The 11177-nt window shown below is 52.3% G+C and overlaps 1 protein-coding gene across 1 annotated transcript in view; it reads left to right on the forward strand.

Annotated features, from left to right (window-relative positions):
* The first annotated feature begins 8180 nt into the window (after positions 1-8180).
* Positions 8181-11177, forward strand: part of CCDC42 (coiled-coil domain containing 42) — a 12996-nt gene continuing 9999 nt past the window's right edge. The window contains exons 1-4 of the mRNA XM_004712940.2: positions 8181-8263; positions 8598-8703; positions 8947-9051; positions 10712-10909. Of these exons, the coding sequence (XP_004712997.1) occupies positions 8181-8263; positions 8598-8703; positions 8947-9051; positions 10712-10909 (492 nt within the window). The remainder of the gene's footprint in view (positions 8264-8597; positions 8704-8946; positions 9052-10711; positions 10910-11177) is intronic.

An 11177-nucleotide genomic window follows, 5' to 3' on the forward strand; every position in this document is an offset into this window, starting at 1 on the left:
TCTCTCTCTCTCTCTCTCTCTCTCTCTCACACACACACACACACACACACAGAAAGCAATGTAGGAAGGAAGCTTCTCCCACAGTAGAATGTATGCGTATAACTCCTCTAACCAGCCTGGGGAGGGGCAGTCTCACCCTCTAGAACTTGCCCCGGTGAGCCCTTAATGGTCCCAGAGACATGAGGTCATGAAATCAAGGTAGTTGAAGGCCCCCAGAACCGATCTTGCAAGGTTTTCTCAGCTGCAAGAGGGTAGTCATCCCATGGTCCCTTTCTGTCTCGGTAGTTATTCCAATGGCCCCTAACGACAATAATAACAAAGCAGCTATCTGAAAACTCCGCGTTCCCAAGGAGCTCTGGCTATTTGACTTGACTCAGAAACCTGTCCAGTCAAAAAGAAAGGCCCATCCTCAGGGTGTTACTGAAAGCAATAGAAATCTGTTGGCAATATCCCAGCTGCCCGAGGGCTGTGATTTCAGTTGGATCGAATTAAGAGCCTGCCAACAACAACAGCCATTTCAAAGAAAGTCCCCCAGAAGTGGACACCAGGGACTTTGAAAGGTTCTAACATATTGCCTTAGGAAGAAGGCCCCAGTCATTCACCTCTGGTTGACCTTGAAGCCCTGTGTGGCAGCACTCTCCCGGGCAATGCTGACTCACAGCACCCCCTGTGGGTTACCCCCTCTGTCGACAGGGTGAAAACCCCAGTCTTTCTCCTTCAGGGCTGCTGGTGGTTTCGAACTGCTGACTATGGGATATAAAAAGGCTTTCCCTGGTTTTTCTTCCCCAGATTTATGCCAAACCAAGGAGGCTGCTTGCCAGCACATGGTGGGAGGTCAGATGTTTGGAGACATTCTCCCTAAAGGCATTCAACCACTCAGAGCAATCTGACACTATTGTTTATCCCACCATAGGTGGGGCTCACTCCCTGCTGTTAAGGACCCTATTGCTTTCCCTGGAGAGCTCAGAATAAGTCAAACCACCAGCTCAAGGACAATCAAGTTAGGCTGCCATCCTGAATCTAGGATCCACCCATCTTGTCACATATGTACCCCTAATCCCTCCTCTTCCTATTGTGTGTACACCCCTAGATTGTCCCCCTCCCAATGCTGTATTGCCTAGGGTACTACCCCTTCCTGTGACATATGTGGCTACCTGTAATCAAGAGGCTTGCCCTGCCCCCAAGTATATATAAGCCTTGGTTAGAAATAAATCTCTCTCTCCTTCCCTCTCCTTCCTCCCCACTCTCTCTTCCTTCCTCCTCCTCCTGCGCTCTGCTCTGCGTGGACCTGGCTCCTGGGATCATGGCCACCCAGGAGGTGAGCATGCTACTGTAAAATGTGTCTGATGCCTTAATTTCACACTCTCTCCTATCTCTCTTATTCTCTATGACTTTGCTAAAATCTTTATATATTATCGCCGTAGAATTGCTCCTGCCAGGCCTGTGATATTTGTCAGGGGCTGGTTGGCCCTGACAGTTGACTATTCAGATTGAAATCCAACGCACAGGAAGGTGTCAGCAGAGCTACAAGCAGAACGTGACAAGGACATCTGTTTTGTAAACCGCCCGAGGTTGAATGCTTGCCTTCTCTCATAGAGCCCATGGGCCAAGGGTAGAGACGTAGGCAAGATGTTTAGATGTCCTAACCAGGAGTGGACCTCCCTAAGGAACATGCGTGTGCACGCATGTGTGTGACAGAGAACAAGAACTCTGGCACTGCACATCACAAGGAACACAGAATGGACAGGATCCGTTGAAGAAAAGTCACTAAACGAATAGGCAGCTGCGAACAGCAGCAGCAGCAACACCCCCAGTGGGATCTGCTGCCAGCTTGTTACGACATGTCCAGAATAGCAGTACCCAAAATGTCCATTTTCAACTGAAATTTACCTGCCAGGTAAAGAAACCAAAACATACGTCAGTAGATGAATCATTTCTTTTAGAAGAATCAGTACAAAGTTGGGACGCTAAAGATGTCCCAAATGTACACATGCTGAACAGGTGTGGGAAGGAGAATGGCATAATACCGATGAATATTCAAATACATGTTCAACAGAAGATATCTCTGTATATGGATTTACCGGTGCTGGGACTGTGCCCATGAATATAGCAGAGCATGCAGGGGCAAAGGTTACGAGAACTTCTTGGCCATAACCAAATATTTTGAGGGGCCTTGGGGATCAGGGCCATAGTCTTGGGGGACACTAAGGTCAGTTGATAAAACCAAGTCCACAAAAAGAATGTTCTACGTCTTACTTTGGTGGGTGGAAACGAAGGGCTTTTTTTTTTTTAATCATTTTATTGGGGACTGTGTTAGACAGGGTTCTCTAGAGAGATAAAACCAAATTGCTGATAATTTAATATATTTATTTATAAAGATAATTAGATATATGACACAAGAAATGAACTGTTAAATTATATACAAATAGATACATAATACAAGAAATGAACAGTTAAATTATGAAGTACAAATGGCTCAGTGCAACTCACTCCCATGAGAGAGAGTTGTGAGACACTAGCAGTCCTTCAAATCTAGTCTGCTGCCAGGTCTTCCTCTATGTATAGAGAGCGAGCCAGGCTATCTCAGCACAGCAGCCAATCACAAGGCAGGTCACCAACTGTCAGCCAGGTCACCAACCGCCAGTCCCCAGCTCCAGAGATGTCTTAAAGGGACCTCAATTTACAACGACACAGTTCACAAGCTAGGCGTCCCACAGGTAGTGTAGCCTATAAATTGGTGCACAGAACAAGCAAGGCAGCCGCACACTGGTCCGACGATCAAAGAGCGAGAGACAAGAAAGGCGAGGCTCACCAAACCATTTATCTCTCCGCCCTTCAGTTAATCCCACTCATGTTTATCAGCCAGGCTGGCACAATAAACTATCTCAGGGACTCATACAACTCATCACAATCCATCCATCCATCCATTGTGTAAAGCACATTTGTACATTCATTGCCCTCGTCATTCTCAAAACATTTGCTCTCCACGTACGCCCCTGGTGTTTTGGAAATGAAGGGCTTCAATGCTGATCTGTGGCCATCGAAGGCGCACCTTTGGGTCTCTGCGTCACTCTAGAAGAGCGGTTCTCAACCTGTGGGTCATGACCCCATTCAAGCAACCTTCCCAATGCCACGACCCTTTCATACAGTTCGTGTTGGGGTGATCCCCCAACCAGAACATTATTTTCATTGCTACTTCATCACTGTCATTTTGCTACTGTGATGAATCGGGCAAGCCCTGTGAAAGGGTCATTTGACCCCCAAAGGGGTCGTGACCCACAGGTTGAGAACCGCTGAACTAGATAGATCCCAGCACCTACAAACAACTGCTCTGATGGAATCACATTAGAAGGTCCTGGATGAAATGGTAGAAAAATGTGGAACAAAACTCCAGATAATAAAAGGGACCAAGCTTCCTCATTGGATAGAGATGGGTGGAGCTCCAAACCCACCCCATGACTCAGTTTGCAGACACACAGTAGACAGGTGTGTAAGGGGAACGATAACAGTAGTGAAGTACACGCACCTTAGACTAATCAGCCACTTGAGATCAGGGTGGGAACACCTGCCCAGGGAGGAGGAGTGGAGCAGGCGATAGGGCAGAGGTCTGTACGGCCTGATGAGTGTTGAGGGTGTGTGGAGGGGATTGCAATGACGCAGGAGTTGTTGAGTGAGAAACGGATGGCCTGCTTTTCAAACCTTCACCTAATGCACACTTTCCTAAAATATAAAATAAAATGTAAACTGAATACATATCTAGAATAAACACAAGTGGCTTGACCCAGAAATGCCACTTCTTAGCGTCTTTCCACATTAACCCCAAATGTAAAATTCTAGTTAACCAGATGAGACCTTGCAAAATACTGGGACTAACCCAGATGTCCAGCACTAAGAGGCCAATTAAGTGAAATGGGGCCTGTCCACATCATGCACATCACCCAGGGCAAAGAACGAGAGGACTCCCGAGGCATTGACAGGGAAAGGTCTCTAACATGGGGGAGGGACTTCAAAGAGGTCATAGGAAAAGTTCATTATCTTTTCATTTCACTTTCCCACAAAAAATCTTGATGTCCTCTCAAGTATTTCAAAAATAAGAATATATTCATCTCTACATACCAAAAAAAAAAAGCAGAGAAGTGCACAAAAGGTCGTTAAACTAGCTATTTATAGAGAAGAAATAAGAAGCGTGTGATTGAAAGAATGGGTGATGGGTGAGCTTTTCCACTGTACATGCTTTTGTGGGGGTATTTTTGAACCATGAAGATAAAGTATTTGTTTCAACCAGTACATTTAAGAGAGGATAAATTTCTACTTGTCTTTGTTCTTGAATTCCAGTGCACTATGGTTAGATGTGGGCTCTTTTGCCTGTTTGTTTTAGATAGGGGAATTTCCATCTGCGGTCTCTTACACCTCTTACAGCCCCTTCTTTTTTCATAATGAAAATGCAAGTCTATTATTAATACATTGTTAACTAAATCCTGTGATTACTTAATTTGCCATTTTCACTCCAGCCCTCGGCATCAACATTTTAATTTTCTATCTCTTTCTGATATCTTCTGGGAGAGCTCCTAAAGATGGGCTTCCACTCATTGATTGTTCTGGGCTGGGTCCATTCGGCCATTTAATGCATCTACTGAATTCTTCATTCCATTCAGTTTCCTGATCCCATCCATCCGTCCAACTCCTTCTCTTCCATTCACGCTTGATTCTGCGGCCTGTTTCCAACATCCATCTTCCTCTCTCCAGAGCCAAGGTTTGGGTTTACTGGACCTCCTGATTCTGTCGAGATGTTGCTTCTGTGTCCTGTGGTGTCGCTCGCTCGTCCAGTCTGTTGTCCTTCATGTATGATGGTTGCCCTCCTCGGGCCTCTCATTGTTTCTCCTTATCCGCTCATGAGTCCTCGAATCCACCAATTCCCCTGAAACTGCTCCTGAGACATTCGATGCCCCTGCCCTGTTCTGCATGCGTATGTAATTCAGTGTGTCCTTGAGCTTCTGCTGGTGTCCTCTGAGCTCAACCACTCGCTTTTGGCCTCTGTCACCAGGCAGCATTATTCTTTCGTAAGCCTTCTTTTCTAAGGGTTGTTTTCCTGCGCGGTGGCTGCCTGTCCTGTGGAAGGACCACCTTGAGCACAGTGGAATCTGTTCCATGCAGCTCACCCCTCCAGCCTGGCATGAAGGTGGCCCTGGGAGGTTGCTGCCCTGTGGATTGGTTTGCCATGCAGTGGCATCAGGCTGTCCGGGGGCCACGTGTCAGAGAGAAAATAGGAATATCTAACCGGCATCCATAGTACTTAGCCCTTTTCTGCTAAGGACTGCCATCCGCCTCCCCCTCCCCACCTTCCCACCCCCAATCCCATCCTCCTCACCACCTGCCACCACCTGTCACTCAGGGGAGGCTCCCTATTCCTGGGAAGAGTCACAGTCTGAGAAACCCAGTCTACCCTGTCCTATGGGGTCGCTGAGAGCCGGCATCCACTCGGTGGCCGGGAGTTGGGAGTTTAAAGGGTCGCCTCACTTTGGGTTGTGTAGTTTTCTTCTAGTTTTTGCATTCAGTTCAAGTGGCCGTGGATCTGTCCATCTCCCTCCGTTCCACAGCCGCTCCAGGGACAGAAGCCAACCACCTCCCCCGATTTGCAACCTTGGGGGGCGCCTGAAATGAGGCTCATCTTTCATTGTGGCTTTTCTCCTCTTGCTGCAGATGAAGGAGACTCTCCAAGCCTTTCCTTCCTACTTCTTCTTCTTCCATAAAATGAAAAGTTTCAAATACACGATCTCAAGTTGTTCAAACTTCAGCATCCTTAGAATCCGTGGCAAAGGAAGAGGTGACAGATAAAACCGACGGAGCTATTTTGAGATCCCACCGTTACCAAGGAAATAGAGAGGTTTGCCAGGGAATACCCAACAAGAGACCATGATTAGCAAGAGTGGATGTCAGGTTGAGAAGGCGGCATGTCAATCAAGTTTCAAGGAAGTAGGAGAAAGAAGGGGGAGGAAGAAGTTGGCAGAGGTTCACAAGAGAAAGAAAGCCGCTGATTAAAGGAAGGTTTGGGGGAGAACAGATGAACCACCTTGGGGGCAGATGCAAGATTTGTGTTTAAGTGATTACATGTTTGAGACATACCAAGAGGTATAAAGGATGATGCAATAAACATGTGTGCTCTCAAGCGCGATCTAAAACCCATCGTCAACAGCTTGCCCTTGGCAGCTGCCTCCCCGCCCTACAAAATGCCCCCTTCACTGGACGCCAGGGAGCGAGCCCCATGGCCTCTCGGAGGGTCCACCTTCTCAGTGATAAAATGGAGATCAAGGCAAGGGATCATGTCCACTTTGAGAGGGTGGTTTGGGGACGTCAGTGAATTTGGTGAGGTTAGTACCATTCTGAACCAAACTCACTGTTAACGGAGTCAGTTCTAGCCGGAGAAGGGAGTGGACCCCAGTGAAGATGGGCCTCACAGTGACCCTATAGGGCAGGGCAGAACTGATATGGGTTTTCAAGACTGTAACTATTGACTGGGGTAGAAAGCCTCCTCTTTCTTCCAGAGAGTGGCTGGCGGTTTCAGACTGCTGATCTTGTGGTTAGCAGCCCACTACGCTCCCAGGGCCTCCATTTTAGTTGATTCAAGTGTTAAATAAGCACTTTGAGGGGCCGAGCTCCAGGTGCAACCAGTGAGAGAAATACACCCTTTGAGGCACATACAGGTGAGGTCTTGTTGCTCTGACTCTGCTGGTTCTGATTCATGCAAGTGACTTAAGTGGAGTAGTTAACGCGGGTTTCGGGGGCTGTGGAGCGTGAGTGGGTGGGCTCTGAGTGGGATGAGGTGCTGTCCTGCTGCCTCTGCTGAGCCCACGGGGCTGGTGGAAAGGATGGGCTTGTGTTGAAGGCCTGAGTATTCTCCCCTAAGTGGCCTGTTCTGGAGAGGGGTGTGGGGAGGATGGAGAGGTGGGAGAGGGCACCCCCGCCCACATACACACTCCAACCCCCCCCCCAAACAAAAGCCTCACTCAATTCTGACTCATAGGAACCTTATAGAACAGAGTAGAACGGCCCATGTAGGTTTCGGAGACTGTAACGCTTTACTGGATCAGAAAGCCTCATCTTTCTCCCTTCCTGGCACTGGTGGGATCGAACGGCTGATCTTGCAGTTGACAGAGGCGGTCGGCAGGAGGCGCTAAAGGACCGGCCATGCGGTGGACAGGACGGTTGGTGAGCGTGCGCGAGCTCCCGCCCCCGCCGGGCTGCAGACCCCCGCCGCCCCCCCACCCCCACCCCCTGGGCTTCCTTTCCAGACCGAAGGGGGCGCGTGGCTCGCGTTTTAGCGGAGGCAGCCCGAGCAGACAGTCTGCCGTTACCTCCCTACCACAGCCTAGCGGGAGCCCCAGGAATCCGAGGCACAACCTGAGACCTTGGTCCTCGAGGCCGAAAGAGTGTGCTCATTGACCTTGGTCCGGTGGAGGAAGGTTTGCAACCCTTGTAAGGAAAACATTTAAAATGTGTGACAGAGACATGACCTGGCTTTGTTCACATTTCTTCCAACACGCAATGGTCCCAGACGGAGGCTCAAAACAGCATGGGTCCTGGTCCTCCTGTCCTGTCTCCCCTACACAGCCTTTAGGCATTACAGAGGGGTCAACCCAGCCCTTCCCTCCCCCACATCTCTGGCCACCCCCACCCCGGCCTTCCTCCCACCTTCCTCCTGGGCCATCTGTCAAAGACCCACCTGAACCTAGGTAAAAGATGCCCGCAAACAGGGCTCCCTCACCGGGATGCCTCCTCCTAGCCCCCTGGCCCTGCCTCCTGGCCATGAACACCATGACAACCAGCCCCTACTCAGGCCTAACTTCTTCCCAGAATTCCTGAGGGGCAAGATGAGGGAGTAGGAGCCCAGCGAGGATGGGACCAGTAGGGGCCAGGCCTGGGTTCCGTGGGTGGTCCCCAGACCAAAGAGCCGGTTGCTAAGTAACCAGATCTCACATCATTGGCCTAGCTTCATTCTGTCTGCAGCCATCAAGGGCTGAGTCGCTTAAGTACCCATCTCCTGCCCCCACCCCAGGGGGACCCTGAAAGCCGGAGGAGAGAAGAAACCAGGGTTCAGCCCCTAGCCCTTGGGACCCACCACTTCGCTGTGAGGCTCCAGGTTCCTGGGCTGTGAGGCCGCCGCCGCCGCCGCCGCCGCCGCCATGAGTCTGGGAATCATGGAAGAGGAAGATCTGGCTGAGTACTTCCGGCTGCAGTATGGGGAGCGGCTGCTGCATTTGCTGCAGTGAGTGTGGGGGGTGGGGGGGGGGCACGCCCTTCACCTCTGCCCTCTGTGCCTTAGAAGCCCCCTTCCCCCATCCCTCCCCTTCCCTCTCCCAACCTGCCCCCATCACCCTGCCACCCATCCACCCAGCATCCCCATTCCCTCCTCTTGTCTGTCCTCCTGGGCCAGCTGACCCTCTGAATGCCAGCGCGCCCCTTTCTTCCTCAGTCCTTTGATTCAGATGTGGGGAGAAGGTCCCCCTGCCTTCCCCAGTGGCATCTCTCTTCACTGCCCACCCCCAACCTGCACCAGATGCCCACAACCCACAGGTCCCTCTTGCTGGGCTCTCGGGCAGGAAGTTCCCCTCGATGGAGGAGCAGTCGGAATCCCCATCCATCCGGCTGCTGGAGAAGAAGAAGGAGGCTACCATCATGCACCATGCTATGGAGGAGAAGAAGGAGGTGGGAGCTGAGGGGACGGGGCGCTGGGCTGCAGGGCTCTCCCCCAGGAGCCCCGCTCTTCAGAGCTATCCTTGTCCTGGGGGGCTCTGCTAAGAGTATAGCTGGGGAGGGAGAGGCTGGACCCTTCCGAGCTGGAGGAGAGGAGCCGGGAGCCAAGGGTACTGAGATCTATCTCAGTACTCGCGGGGGTGGGTCTTCATCTCTCTACTCACCCCCCTGACCACCACCACCACCAACCCCCAGGCATTTAAACGCAAGATGGAAGCCTTGAACCTGCGCTGGGAGGAGCTGGGCATCAAGGAAGCCCAACTGAAAGCCCACATCCAGAAGTTTGAACAATTCATCCAGGTACGTAGGGGTGTGGCCTACTGCAGCAGGCTGGTGGGACCCACCCTTGCAGCCAGCAAGTTGATCTCCTCCACCACCTTCTCCTCCTCCTCCATTTTGCTGACTCTCTCCCTGGGCTAGATGCTTGGCCCATGCTCAAGGCAGGCTGCCCCCTCATTACCACTCTGTCTGGAATTCTCTATCTCCTGGTTGGACTTGGTCGCTTCTAGATTCCTTTTCCCTCTTTCCTTGTCAGTACCAAGTACACAGGACAGCCAGTGAATGAGTGAATATCCCAGAGTCAAGGCTGGGGACTTGGGGATACAGAGATGAATAAGGCAGGGTCTTAGTGCCCCCGCCTCCCCACCTCTAGCTCCATCCTCGTGTTGAAGATCCAGGCAGGAAGTGGTCAAAGAGGCAGGCACCAGAGTCCATTCCCAGACAAGCCTTATCAATGGGTCCTTAGAGGAGGGATTTAATCATCTTCAAGTCCAGCCAGTACTTACAAACCCTTAAGGCCTGGGCCCAACTCCAGGGGCTCATTGCTGCTCTTGGCCGGAGTACAGGCCTCTCTCAAGCATCTTCGGCCACCCTTGTGCCTCAAGTGGTAGGAAAAAGAAGCTGTGGCCCGGGGCACCAAGGATGTTGTTCCAGAAGTCTGGGTTCTTGTGACCTCGCTTTCAGCAGATGGCCAGGCAGACCTGGGCTGTCCAGGGTTTCCGGATGCCCACTTAGGGACCCCCAGTCCTCTCCTGGGTTTACGGAGCAGATCCAATCCCTTGAGCACTTTGCTCTGTGTCATCCAAATGCTGGCACCCCACACACCAACCACGAGTACTCAACGGAGGCCCTGGGGGAGACAAGGCCACACAGTGCCGGTGGAGGGGTGGGTGCGTCCCCTGCGCCGTGGAGAAAGGACACGGCAGTAGGGGCAAGAGTGGAAGGCAGGGCTGGACTGGTCAGAGCAGCTGAGTCTCTGGTTGATTTGGATATCGAGTTCCTGCCCCAGCCTCTCCAGCCCCAGTCTGAGCCCCTAAAGCAACACTCTCAGGGGTGACTCATCGAGTCAGGCCCTCTGGACCAGACCCAGGATCTCCCTGTAGCTCAAGCACAGCGCCCTCAGCGTTTGGAAGAAAGAGGAGGGCCGTTGTCTCTCACATGTAGACAGTTGGAGGCACCAAGGGCAAGGTTGGGGGAGAATCCAGATCTCTCAGCTCTGGGCCCAGGAACCCACCCCTGACAAATGATGGCCAGGATGAGCAGAGACCTTCTGAAAAGTCCACCTCTGGGCTTGTGCAGTCTTCCCCAGGGCTGAGTGCTCTCCAAGCCTGAGCCCGATGAATGTAGCCCTTCCCCAGTCCACCGGAAGTCTAGAGCCCACCCCCACCCCGCCACAGGATCAGAATCACTTCCTGTCCAGCCCCACAAGGCCACTTCTGACCGCTGACCGCCACCTCTGTCATCCCAGCCTCCTGAACCCCAGCTCAGTCCCCACAGACAGCCCCTCAAGGAGCTTCATGGGACCCTGGTGATCCTTTTCCTGTGTACCTCCTCTGGCAGTGGGTGGCCCCCCTTCCCCATCCATCTTGAGAGCTGCCTGAGGGCTCAGGAGGGTCCCAGAGAGGCTGGGGGGTCCACTCACCACCCACAGGGCTGACAGGGGCGCCTGCCCTGGCCCCAGGAGAATGACCAGAAGAGGATCCGCGCGCTGAAAAAGGCCAACAAGGAGCGGGACCTCAAGAGGCAGCGCCTGCGAGAGCTGGCCAAGGCTAAGCAGGAGATGTCGGCCCTGCGGCTGGAGCACCAGCGGCTGAGCACCAAGCTGCAGGAGTACTCCATCTTCAACAAGTACCTGGAGAAGGTGGTGGAGAACTCGGAGGTGGGTGCCAGGGAGGAATAGGGAAAGGTCTCGGTGCCCGTCCCATCCCCATCTCCTCCTCCCCTGGGCCTGCGCCCCTGGGTGGCATTGCCCTCATGGCTTCAACGCAGCCCGCAGAAGGCTGGATTTGGTACCCGTGGTCCCCAATCATGTCTCCCCAACCCGTGCAGACACCTCCTCTTCAAGACACCACCCCTGGGGATGTCTACTCGCCCTGGACACACACACACACACTCTCTCTCTCTCTCTCTCTCTCTTCCTCTCCTCT

This window comes from Echinops telfairi, unplaced genomic scaffold (assembly GCF_000313985.2).
Source record: "Echinops telfairi isolate 266 unplaced genomic scaffold, ASM31398v2 ScPeMD7_2010;HRSCAF=2546, whole genome shotgun sequence".
Taxonomy (NCBI): domain Eukaryota; kingdom Metazoa; phylum Chordata; class Mammalia; order Afrosoricida; family Tenrecidae; genus Echinops; species Echinops telfairi.